The 13,932-nt window shown below is 39.6% G+C and overlaps 1 protein-coding gene across 1 annotated transcript in view; it reads right to left on the reverse strand.

Annotated features, from left to right (window-relative positions):
• HSF2BP (heat shock transcription factor 2 binding protein) overlaps positions 1-12,145 on the reverse strand; it is a 31,632-nt gene extending 19,487 nt beyond the window's left edge. Inside the window, 5 exon segments of the mRNA XM_009577765.1 lie at positions 2,593-2,742; positions 6,838-6,941; positions 11,743-11,929; positions 11,931-12,067; positions 12,070-12,145. Of these exon segments, the coding sequence (XP_009576060.1) occupies positions 2,593-2,742; positions 6,838-6,941; positions 11,743-11,929; positions 11,931-12,067; positions 12,070-12,145 (654 nt within the window).
• Positions 12,146-13,932: the final 1,787 nt, after the last annotated feature.

Genomic DNA, 13,932 nt, shown 5'->3' on the forward strand with positions numbered 1-13,932 from the left:
CCTTCTTTCCAAATAGCCATTAATTAACTAGCAGTGAGGTCTGAGGAGCTGCAGCAGAGACCAATCAGGGTTATAAATAGCAAACATTACGTACTCTGTGCAGTCTCTTATTAGGTTGACAGTATTTTCATGAAACTGAAGAATGTCTCACCCACGGACATTGAGATAAGGACAGTTCTCAGAGCAGCGATAAAGGTGCTTGAGCTCAGATGGTGCAATGAACCCTTTGCTGTCCAAGTAACTCCTGCATGAAAACATCAGTTAATGTGCAAAATTGCTGCCATAAAATATAAAGCTGTTTGTCACCATAGCAGATAACTGAAGAAGTACACCATCTTGTTGGATCCAAAATTTCTCAAAGTTGAAGCAAGTCTTGATGTTGTTCTGAAATCAAACTCTCAGTTTGCATTTCCATGTGAGAGCCCTGTCATGTGGATATCTGGTTGAAGTTTTTTGAAAGACATCTAGAACAATCTCATGGGAATTAATGTACTTCTTTTTTGGCTCATGCAGGTAGGCATCCTTGAAATCAATCTCTCATGCTGCTTCTCTGGATGTTTCTTCAAGTTCTCTCTAGAAATGTTACACATGGGCAGAAACAGTAGGCATCTCTCCCCCACTGCGTTGAAAACTACTTGTGTTACATTTCAAATTTGCTGCTCGAGTTTTGACTTCCAACCCGTATGGACACAAATGGTATATTGGTCCCAAACATCATTTCAGTCAATCTGCATTATAGAACTGTATGAAAGACCTACTTCTGTATCCGTGCAAAGACTGAAAAAAGCTCAAGCATTGTTCCCTAAGGCATGAAATGATTTTGAATTGATGCCACCCTCCCCACATGCTTAAATATGAGCAACAGTTTCAAAGCACTCTTGATGTTCTTACGCTGTAGTTCATAGCACCTTCTCAGGGGAGGAGGGAAGATGCTACAAGCTGTACAACTTGTCCAAAAATAACCCAAACCAAAAACTTTGTATGACATATCTTCATCATCTTTTAATAACCTGACTCATTGTCAGTTGTAATGTGTGGTTGATGCAATGCCATACAATCCATTTATGTTTTTCCTAGTAGTCTTGCTGCAAATCCAGGCACGTTTTTTACCGTGTTATGTGCACCATCACAAGAAAATGATGCCCAAAAATGTTGCTATGACCTTCACCAGAAGTATAGCAGTTCAATGGGCTCTAATGATTGCTGGGAATGATTATAGTAGAAGTATTTTGCATTTTAAACAAGCCTAGAAACAAAAGTATTGCATCTTCACAGTTGGGCTTTTTACCTTTATACAAATGATCAGGTAACAGCTTTGTTTTTACCTAATTCTAAGACTGCTTTCAACAAGGCTTCTACTAGTTTTACTCTCATCTTGTAGAAATACAGTCATTTTCACCACTGCTAGACTTTTGTTTCTGGGAAACGTACCATTTCAATACTGTTTCACAAGTCAAATAACAATGGCTAGTCACTAAATATTGTCGACTCTTACAGTTACAAACTGCTCTGAAAATACAGAATGCAATTTTATACTGGTTTCATTGCTATGTGGGGACTCTGTAGTAGCCACCTGCCTTTTTTTTTTTTTTAACTGCTTTATACAGTGTTTTTACAGACTTTTTTTCCTTAGTAACTGCTGCTGCTTGGATCTTGAATCATCAGAAGTTATCACCAAAAGGTATCACTGTATGGCTTTCTAATATCCAATATGAAGTTATAATTGTATTTTGGTGCACCCAAACTGGAAAACCTCTTACAAACATAGTCGTTTACCACTTACTATAATGAACTAATCCTATTCACTCAGCTGTTCATTATGCTGCTGAAAAATCAAGCCAGAAGAAACTGTGGCACCAGTTCACTCAGATTAAATACAACAATTTCTTCTCATGTTAGCTGTGACAAAACTGAAAATCATATTTTTATCAGGCCTGTTCCTCTGATCCCTCCTAATTCCATCAGCTGCACTTGGCAGTGAAACTGTGTTAGTTGTAATATTATTATTGTCTTTAACGGTTGTTGTTTTGGTTTGGTTTGTTTTTTTTTTCCAAATAAGCTACCTGTCCATGTTTAACATTGAAAATTTAGTAAGATCCTCTAGCAGCTAGGCTCTCTAAATTTCCAAGAGTCATGCAAGCATGAAGGCAGCACAAAGATTTAAAGAAGTTGAGAATCGATGGATCTGTCTTCCTTCCATGGAAATAGCTCCTCCAAGCTCTCTACAGGCATGGGAACTGCTGCATGTGCCTAAGAATTATTTTCTTCTCTGTTAGCTTGCAAAGATATTTACATTGTGCTAGCTGTAGCCTTGCTTCCAGTTTAACTGCGTGTAGTGGGAAACAGATAATCCTTGTTTGGTAACATAAGAATTACTTACTGCATTTATTCTCAGCCTGCTTCATAACACTTTATAGTTCCAACGCTTCTTAAATGAGAATGGTTCCCAAAGAATATACAATTCAGAAAACATTTTTGCTGTCCAATTAGCTTCTGAAATATATCCTTATACTAAAGTGTGTTACAGAGCAAGGACCCTATTTTAAAGGCCTACAGCATTACCACCGATAAGTATTCACCTGCCATACTTACTCCTCCTAGAATGGTTTTAACAGCTTCCTCATTGCTAGATACACCCCACAACAATGTGCACACCGCTGCACCCATTTCTGTGCAATACTCTGCTTGCTGCAGTAGCTGCTGCTTGGCCTCATTCAGCTGCTGGCGGAGGTCTAGTTTCTCCTGAAATAGCGTAAGGAAATTTTGGTTGCACTTCATATCAGCCAAAACAAGTTTCTAGGCTAAGAGACAGAACAAGAAACATCATCATGGCCATATGTGAAATGGGGGGTGGGGTGGCGACAAACTCAAAGCAGTTGCAGATACATACCTTCTCTCCTGAGCTATATCTAAGTAGTAAGTACATCGTGGAGGCTGACAGTAACCAGAAGCCTGTCCACAAGGTCAGACCAAGTGACCCACTGAGACTGAGTGGCACCTAGAGAAGTCTGATAGGAGAGTCTACTCTTCCTAAGCAAACAGCTACACGTCTCTTCGAGAGAGAAGGGATTTCAGCATCAGAGGTCAGCCTTTCCAGACACCTTACAAAAGGTACTGGAAACATCTTATAGGAAGGGAGGGTTGTTTTGTTTTTCAAAACAGATTTCTGCCTTAGCCAACGTGGTAGAGTTGCTGGATATCTAGGATAAATACTGTTGTCTCTTCCAACTTTTTTTCTATTGGCGTATTCCTGATCAGCAGTGACAAAGTAAGACAGAGTCCCTGGAAAAACACACCTAAGGTTTGAAGTCTGGAGGGCCTTTCATACCAAGAAAGCCCAGGCACCACTGTGCATCCATCACCTAAGTGAGCTGCTCAGTGATCCTTGCCACAAAGCATCAGGAGAGAACAGACCAATCCAACACAACCAGGACACAATTTCAATTCGGCAGTACTTTTTTCCAATCACATGGGAAGTTGTCCAGAAGAGTATCATGAGATTAGGTATGATTCTAGGTCTCACTGGCTTCCCACCAACTGCCACAGGGGTAGCAAAGCCGCTGCACTTCTCAGCTTAGAGCTAGTGCGGACAGTGAGATCAAGGCAGGGATACCACAGTCTGTGGTCTCTCTGAGTGGGTGGGGGCTCCCTGCTAACGTTGAGTGGGGTGGTATTAGACAGTACTGCAGGGAAAGATAAAGGCCAGTCGAGAAAAGTGATGCTAACTCAAGTATTAAAAGAGAGAGAGAGAATGACAAATCACACGATATCAAAAGAACAGCAGGATCTTGCTCTGCCCATTTTGTGGGCATGGGATTTTCAGATTCACCGCAGAAAGCACCCTCCTCAGCCCAGCCTCCCCTGTTGTGTTTAGCTATCAGGATGAAATATGGGGAAATGAGAAGGCATCTTTTCTATGTCAATTTTGAAAGCAAGTAAGCAGAACGAAACTTTCAACCATGTATTCCCATCAAGATTTTAAAATAAGTATCTTGTTATTTTGGGGGTTCACCTCAATGTTTTGTGTTGAGGGTTCGGAAAGAATAGAAACGTAAACTCATCTGAAAATTTATGTAACATGATATCAACCAGTACAAAGCTGCTTGTACTCTTTCTGTCATCAGTTACGTACCTAGCCTCCTGTATCACCTGACAGCCTGATTTGCATTTCTTTATCATGCTGCTAATGGAACACACAGGCTAGGATTTGTAAAGTTCAAATTAAATTTATCAAGCAGATTTCTGTGCATATTTACTCTCTGGAGTCTCTTTCACTCTATAGTTTAATATATGCAAAAGACTGACACTTGCTGCAGATTCCCTAGGCATAGAAGTCCCAGGAAAAGTCTCTTATTTCTTAATACTTTGATCATTTTTAAGCAAGTGGCCAAATTTTATCTTTTACATAACTCACTGCCAGACCTATCAGCTTTTCTGCCACCATGTGCATCAACAAAACGTCCACAGGCATCTGCCTGTCTAACCCCTATATTGTCCCTATCTTTCCTTTCAGCACTGTCCTTGTCTTAGGAAAATGTATCTTTTGATACATTTTATTTGCATTTTGCATTTGGATGCCAATACTGAATAGTAAGACATAAAACTCTGTAATACCAAACCTAGATCCCCCAACAAGGATGCAAAGCCAGCACAAGAAATGCCAGAATTTTTAATAGATCAAAAGCAACATCAGAACAAAGATACGAAGCAAGAAAAACAAAGTAGTACATTCAAGAGCCAGGAAAATAAACGGAGCCTGCAAAAGCAAATAACCTAGCTGGAAGCAACACTTCTGAGAGTTCACATCACGAAGAAATCACTGTGCTATGCAACACCACCATCTTCAGGAAAGGGTGAAGGCACAAGAATACAGCAGTGCTTAAGTACGTAACTATGAAAAGACAGACAAAGATGACATTAGCCAAGAACAATATGTGCACTTCAAGTTTTGCTCAGGTTCAGAAAGCCCAGCAATTCCCTAATCAATGATACAGCACTGCACGGAAATTTTTGAATGCAAAATGTTGATTGATGATACCCTAAGAAAAGGACACTGCTCAACTAGAAAATGCATTTATTTTATGTTTGTTTCAGTGAATTGTTTCCTTTTCCTTCAGAAAATAAGCATGTAGAAAATAATTCAGATACTATATGCAAGGATGCCGTAGCAGAACAGCAACCAAATGAAAAACACCATGCAAAGTGATTAACAGGAACAAAAATCAAATCACACATATACACACACCATTTTCTTTTATCCCAAAGAGCTAAAGGATTTCACAATGTACATAAACACAATCCACTCAAATACACCTTTGTGGCATATAACAGAAGCCATTTAGACAACCAGCGTTTACTGCACAACAGCAAAGATATGAAGAGAAGAGTTTTGATCAGGAACACCAAGACAACAACTACTCTTAGTAAATTTTCCATGCTTTAAGTAAAACTTCCTCCAAAAGAAATCACAAACGTAAACCACCTGCCATTTATTTTGTACTATTAACAAGAATAAAGGGTGGGTCCCACTTCATTAATATCTAAAGCAGCACCATTAAATCATACAGAGATTTTTATCCCGGATGCTTATACAACTAAAGACCTGGATTGCACAGCAAAACTAACTATGTACCTATTGCCGAACTGCAATAGCTATCCCAGAAGATACTTATTTTGAAGTAAGGAATATCCAGATAGACAACTATTGCATCATACTTTACGTTTATACCGAACTTCATTCCAGAAGGACTTGTCCAAGCAGATGTGCCCTAAAACTGCATGGCTGAACTCTTCATTTATTCCTTTTCAAAAATGAAATAATTTCTGTAGATTCATCTGTCTTTGAGCAATCCCAAGGCTGGCAGATGCTAACTCTAGAACCCCAACAAAATGAGCTTCTGCTGACTACTGAAGATAGCTATCAGCTCCAAGGAAATGAACTTTCGCAGCAAATAATCACAACTGATTCTCACACCTCTCAGGAATTAAGCCGTTAGTCTGTGTGATCCTATTTAAACCCCAATGGCTTCACAGAAGACCCACAATCTGAGAAGTCAGTCTTGGCTATTCCTTCACTGTTAAGAATCTCCCCTCTCGCAATGACTAAATACACTATTGACAGAGCAAAAGGAGCCCTGTAATTGTTCTTCGACTTACAGCTGTACATGGCAATTGGATCAATAGGTGCATTGAGAAAGACTATTAAAACTAAACAAAGGTACACAGCTTACAGCAAGCCAAAAGAGAGGCCGGTTTCGTTTTGTACATTGCGTTGCTTACATTATCTGGTATTGTCCTCTTTGAAAATACATTATAGTTACAATAAGTACAAAAGAACTGATTCTGCGAAGGACCTTTTGATGCCAGCTACACCACAATCTTCCCAAATACCCAGTGTTTTACTTCAACATGTTAGCATTTTGTTTATATTAATGGTTGATTTTTAACTTTACATACACCAAAACAAACCCTGTCAAGAAGCTAGTAATGCAATCCCATACAACCACACCTCACGCAGTACGGAAGTTAAGAGAGATCTATGCAGTTCTGCAAGAGTTATGTACCTAAGTGGGAGACCGACTGTCAGTTGGTACCTCTATTTGTACACGTATTTGAATACTTTTTGGTACTGCTCTAGAAATATCAAGGGCAAAAAACCATCAGTTATGAACTTACAGGTAAGTAATTTACTCATCACCTGACTATATGAATAGAAATACCAGATTGTTTTTCAGGCTGAGGATGTATTTTGTGACACGAACATGAAAAACTGATCATTACTGCTTTTGTTATTAAAACTCAAGCATACAGATACCGATATTCTGACAGCAAATCTACCTTCTTCTCTCTCATGCAATCTGCCTGGGCTGTTTCCAGACGGGCTCTGAAGTGGTCACAATCCATTTTCAGCTGCTCTATTTCCTCCTCCTTTTTCTCCATGTCTGTGATAGGATAAATCAGATAAATGAAGTAATAAGTTATGACCAACGGGCTTGCACTAAAGAAAAAAGAATCCACTAAGTGCAACTTCAATGAGGTGCTTCAACTCTTTGCTTGTGTTAGATCACCTCCTCGTGGCTAAATATCGCAGTTTGCCACATTTCAACAGTTCTTATAAAAAACTAAATGAACATGATGTTTCTGATTTAAAACAGGGAAAGACTGAAAGAATCCCATCTAGCTGTTAAATACTGTGTGCGGATAAGATACTATTCTGGAACTGAGCTCCAGCTCCTCAGGGATTTTTAAAAATTTACTCAATTTTCTACTTTTTTTGTTTGTTTGTTTTCATGATCGTTTTCATGTTTGGTACCTTTGAAATTCAGTGAATATAGTGAAAATCTAAGAAAAAGAATACAAAGATCAGTCAAAAGTGAGTGTTTCAATATACAACATACAAATTATATGAATAGTAAAAATGAAATGCAACTACTCCAAACATTTTAAATTAATGTTTATAAAGTATTATAAGACATTATAAACTATTTAAACATTATGTCAGTGACAAGCAAATTTTACGATTCCCTTAAAAAATTAACCTCTGAAGTTATCAGAAATAAATTCTAATTTAGGCGCTTTATTTTAGTGAATGGAAATAAAGTTAAGAGTATTATATATCACAGTCTTGATGTCTGTTTTAAAAAATTCACTTTGAAGGATATTTTTAACAATTGTCGTGTATTGTGTTTTACTTTAAAAACTGTGGTTCTGGATGCTTAGTATTTATACTGAAAAAAGGAAGCCCATTTAAGTCATTCCAAAAAGTAACATCCAAACAGCATCTACTATAATTTTGGTTAGCCACTTCAAGTGCCATACCCTTGATCGTGAGAGTATGGTCTATGGCTTAACACACTTCAAATACTTCCTCTTACATGTGATCAATATTTTTGAATGTATTTACCAAAGAGCATATCAAATTCAATCATAAAAAGATAACATCATTTAAAAAAAAAGTCTTTATTATCCAAAGAGCTTGGATTCTGGCATTTTATTCAGTAATTCTACATTATTTGGAAATAAATCCCTTTCTTTTTTGGTCCTAACTGACAAAATGTTATCATCTCAAATATAGACACATTGCATTGAGGGTATAAAAGAAGATAATCTAGCCACAAACAGCTTTTCTACAGAGGTTGAACATATTTCCACTCGGCCCTCGCGTGATTCTAAGCCATCAACACTAAGACTTTTTAACAGAAACCAAAGAGGCAAGGCAAGAGTCCACTCCTAGGAAACATACACATGCCAGGGCATGCTCTCAGAGCATTCAGTTCTTTTCAATCTGCAATCCAAAGGAAAAGAATGAAGGGGGGAATGAATTCATTGAGTTTTTGAGGAATAACTCTGGTCAGTGGCAGGAAACTCGGCTTCCTTCCGTCAAGTAAACAAAATTCAGTCCCATGCACCTACTACTATGTGGGTGTGAGTCTTAAGTACTTGACAGAAAGACGTCTTGAGCATGAGTAGGGCATGCTTTTCTTATCAATAGCAGACCAAGAACCTGTTTACCCTTGCCAGGTAAGTACATCCAGTGAAAATCTCTCACTAGAGGAAACAAGCTCTCCTGAATGAGAAGAATCACTTCCAGCCTTTGAGAGGATGGATCCAACCTGAATACAGCATCAGTGCAGCCAGCAGACACACAAAGATGCCACACCTTTCACTGGCAGACTTCAAAGGTCCTGGAACCAAAACTGAGCCAGAAGAAGGGGAATAATATTAACTGCTGAGTGTTAATACAATGCTACCTGTATTTTTTTAAGTCCTCCAGATAAAAGAAGTTTGTGTCAACCTCCTCTAAGGTATCACAATGTTTTACGTCAAGGGAAATAAAAAACGGCAATACTGGAAGCTGCTGAAAAGAGACCTACTTCTAGCTGTGCCTCATTCATGGAAACTGCCCCTATTACGCCCAGTCAGCTCTCCTAGCTGCGCACGCCTTTGCTCTGAAGAGAATTCAAGGTTGCACGCACCAGTCCCGACATTTGGCGGCTTCTTGACACACAGCAGCAGAATGAGCAGCAGACATTTTGCTGACACCGAAGACTGCACCTGCACTGCTCACTCCTACACGCCATGGTCCTGAGCAGCACATAGGGAAGCCCAACAGGTTCTCCCACTGGCTGCAAGTTCCAGCCCCTGGTAAGAAAGTTCCTTCCCTCTTGACACTAAAATCTTGAGGCTCAGACTGTCTACCTCCACCAAGTAAAGAAGCAGCTTTCACTATCAACTCGGATCAGCAAAAAAAAAATGAAATGGCATCCTTACACAAACAGGAAACACATAACTTTACCACTGCAGCAGTAAATCAGACTCTGGGAAGAAGTGGCATTTGCTCCCCAGATAGACAGCAGACTCAAGAGCAGGACAAGACATTAGGCACAATGAAAGAAGAGGAGGCCCACATTTCAGGTGTGAGGTGGACTCATTCTCATCCATGCTATAGGTCACATCAGGAGATTTTCTGGACCAGAGATCTAACCTCAAAGCTCTGGGAGGTAGAGAACTGAGTACAATTACGACAAATGCCAACAAGTGATGGAATTCGAATTCTACTGATCCAAATGCTACATCAATGTTAAATGCAATTTTTAACATTTCCCCAGTGGACCGAGATCCACTAAACATAGGCATAATAATACAGAAAATTTGTTGGAGCTATTTTTCTAAGATTCCTGGAGCCAAACACTCTTCCTGAGGAGCGTAGTAGGAACAAAATGGACTTTTCTTTTTGAAATGAACAATTACACTGGCAAAAGCCTTAGTGAAGACCGTGACACCAGCCCGAAAAGTAGGTGTTGGTTGCATTGACTGTTGCCAGCTCAGATCTCAGGTACCACCTATGGGATGCTCCCATATCAAATGGGTATCCTATTGACCTAGATATACAAGCGAAACAAGTGAAGATCTCAAGGTTTCTCAAAGCTATTCAAGACTCCATCAGTCTCACAACTGAATGGGCCAAAGGTGTTGTAAGTCTCTGACTATAATCTGCACTTCTTGAGGAGCATGAGAACCTGCTAACCACTTCATGTTTATAATACTTAGAAAACTGCAATAGCTGATGAAAGTCTAGAGGGATGTACAAATCACCCATTAGGCTTCTGTAAGAACAGTGTGAAGAAAACATCCCTCATAGCTGCCAGGACTCCTGTAAGCTTCATATGCCAATGCCAAGATACTGTATTTAGTAAACAGCACCAGAGGACTCACCATTCTGAGACTGAAGACTGCTTGTGTCCCTGTGATGTCCAACCTTTTGTGAACTGTATGCTCCAAAGCCTCCTTTCAGTCTGCCTTATTGCATGCTGCAGAGGTAGGAGCAGATTGGAGTAGCAAAAAGCACCACTTGACTCACCCTCCAGCTGTAGGGGCAAAAAATGGCAAGAGCCTGAATAAATATTCAAACGACCTCACTAACTGCAAGAGAAATCTCCACTGTGGGGATATACTCAAGAGAGTTCAAAGGCTGACTCAGCTTCAGGTACTCCTCCAAAGGACCCAGAGAACGCTAGCCAGCCAGCAGAACATTTGAAGGAAAGTCTTAAAATCCCCACGTTGATGCCACAAACCTGCTGCTAGAAGGCCCTGACAGCGTCTCCTTGATGCCTGGCACAAGAAGCGCAAGAAGGATCAGTGAGAGAAATCTTGACACTGAGCACTGATAAAAGTAGGTAAAACAAGGATCTGACTAGTTGAGGATCTTGAACACTTAATGCAACTGGAAACAGTCCTTGATGCCTTGCAATAGCATAAAGAGAACATTTCCAGGTCCTATGTCACTTCTTGTGACACAGATGACGTCTCGACTGGCAGCAGGAGAGGTGGTAGTCTTCTCATCTCTGTCAGGATTTGATGGCATGGAAGAATCTTTCCAAAGAGTGGATCATTGAGGCAGCTGGAAGCTCTGCCAAACTTGGTATCAGAGACAGGCCTTGAGGCTCTATCTTATTCTTTCTTAGCTAGCTGTTGCAAATTAATTCTCAATTAATCACTTGATATTCTAGAAGAGATACGCTATGGTCTGTCTCAGTGCTTGACCTGTGTCTTTTCAGACAAAACTAATTCCTAGGAGAACAGGTGAATTGTACTACTGCATGTAAGCTACAGGCTAGGGATGGAGCTGACTCAGATTTGGTCCTGATGGCATGTTGGGAGTCGTGCAATTATTGAAAAAAATAATGCACAGAGAATCGTAACACCGAAAAACTGGACTTCGGGGACAGCAGTAAAAAGGCCTTTATAACAGAGAGGCTTCAATTTTTTTTTTTTTTTTTAATTATGAATATTTATGGCAATAAAAGCATACAAGCTAAAAAACAAAACAGGCTAAATACAACGATATTACCTCTTCCTTTAAATTTAACTTTTTATCCACAGCTATTTACCACGTTTTTTTGCTGTGCATCTAAAGTGACATTTTGAAAAATGGAATGCTTTCGCCATTTTTCAAAGAGGAATCACTTTTTTCCCGATTCAGCTTCCCTTACTGCCTGAACTAAGTATGTCTTTATCCACAGTAAAACATTTTTAAAGATTAATTTGACATGTCTAATTATTTCTAATGCAGTTTGTAATTTTCTTCATTACAAACACATTAATTTACTGAAGCAGTCATTGAACATCATAGTGTAATCTGGAATACCTCCACAAACTCTGCAACTATTTGTAGGGGCATGACAGTTTGTTCTAAGTAGTTTTGGCAGAAACTATAAGAGCTTGTAACATGGTACTACTCACTTGATTCAATAGCATCCAGTTTCTGGAACGTCCCCAGGATATCCCCATTTACTATTTTGGGTAAGAAATCCCGCAATTGCATAACCTCAGTTGTCAGCCTTTCCAAATCCCTCCTCCTAACTTTAACAAATTCCTCTTTGGTCTCAGCCTTCTGAAATAAAAAAAACAAAAACAAACCAACAACCAACCAAAGACACTGTTACAGCCCTGCAACACTTTTCTGCTTGAATCCCTTCTCTTGGACAAAAATATTCCTCTGTATTACACCATTTCAGAAATTCATAACCTTTTAAAAGAGAACTATCCAGTAATAACTATCTGAAAAGTCTCCGAGATGGACTCTTTGACTGTAATCTAATTTTTGGCACTCTGGCCTAAAGCAAATCATATTACCTCTCTGCATCTGTTTCTTCACCTAAAATGTGTGCAATGTACCTCAGAATGCTGTAAAAATTAACATTCACATTTTAAAATGTCAGCAGCTATGCGTATGCCAAGCTATTGTTTCGAGACTCTTGTAAAGGATACAATAACTCAGTTTTTTAATTAACTCAAATATTTGCAAGATCCTCAGTCACCTTGCTAGATTACCACAGCTCTTTTAGAGGAAATTGTATTTTTTCAAAACAATTAATCTTTTGTGAGGAGCAAAAAATATTTGCAACCCAATCCCACATAAAAGTAATTTTATCCCGAGTTAAGACAGAAAATGTTTACTAGTTTCCTCTTCTGCCAAGCTCTTGCTATAAAATAACTTTAATTCCACAGTGCAAGAGAATGTGCATTAATTTTTAAATTATAGAGAAATTTCTGTACCAAAAACCTGCTAAACTCCAATTTCTGATGTATGTACATGTGCACACTGCTGTATCTTAAAAAGGCTACCATATACACACAGACATAAAAAAGGTTTAACGTCCTTTGCCTAAAACATTTATCATCTGTTTTCGCAAAGCAAAATCATAACATATCTTAGTACTGTTTTGCACTGCATTGAGAATGGTGCAGAAAAAATGAGATCCTTTATGTACCACATCTTATTCCAGAGGGAAGAGGGTACTACAGAACAACACAAGAAACTATCTCCTACAGGTACAAAACACGCCATCCCTACAGTCTTCTCGAGTCCAGCTGCTCAAGACAAAAGGAGGTCATTATCACTGGTTCAGACAATGCTACCCTGGCATTTCTACCCTTTCCAACCATTTCCTACAATTCTTTCTGCTCCCCTACTTCCTCAGGCTAAAACATTTCCTTTCGGTTTTGCTTTCTACTCTATTTCTTTCCCAGCTGTTTTTCAAACCCAGATAGTTGTAGGGACAGAACAGGCCAATTACAGCTTTCCCAGTTCAGAGGCATTGGAGCCACAATAAAGGTATGGAAGAAAGATTTTACTTTTAACTTGAATTGTATGCTCTAAGCTGCATTTAGAAAGTGCCTATGGCAAAGTTAGTATGGCCAAGTACCACCACATTACATGATTCAGGAAAAATACAACTCATTTAGGTCTCAAGAAAGTATGGAATAAACACATGGCAACAGGACTCTGAAGAATACCATCTGCATGCCAGCAAACAGGAAGGATAGAGAGACAATTCAGTATTGCTCAAGATTACGGAGCGCAATTTGGTACAGGCATAAAAATACCTCTATTCACTAGCAGAAGCTAAATTCAAATAAAATACACTACTGAAGTACTGGGATTGAGATATGAAATACACAATAAGGAGAAAATTCTCATTTATAGTTCCCACTGTAAACACAGATCTTTGCAATACTGCAGTTCCAATAGACAAAAGTTTATTTTCTCTGCTTAAGCAGCTACTCAACATCTCGCCCCACCACAACAGTATGTTAAAAGCAAATACAGACAATGGAGAACAGTAGTTTTCTGTCCAGCCCCTGACAGCAGGGGGGGTGACCGGATGTAGGAAATCTGACGTCAGTCCTCACAGACCTCTTGCGCAACGGCCTAGGTACTTAGTTACGTGCCCTGGCTCACGACCTGCATGGTCTGAATCCCCCTTCCCTGCCGGGCAGGGGGCTGAACAGGGCAGAGATCCCAGCTGACGACGAACACCCAGCAGAGAATCGGAACCGGCCCGTTCTCCACCCTCCAGCAGCCCGGGGCGCCTCTGACGCTCCTCTACACAGTCCCCACCGCGCTCCCCCCTCACAAAGGTCCCTCAT

The sequence above is a fragment of the Fulmarus glacialis genome, unplaced genomic scaffold (assembly GCF_000690835.1).
Source record: "Fulmarus glacialis isolate BGI_N327 unplaced genomic scaffold, ASM69083v1 scaffold3355, whole genome shotgun sequence".
NCBI lineage: Eukaryota > Metazoa > Chordata > Aves > Procellariiformes > Procellariidae > Fulmarus > Fulmarus glacialis.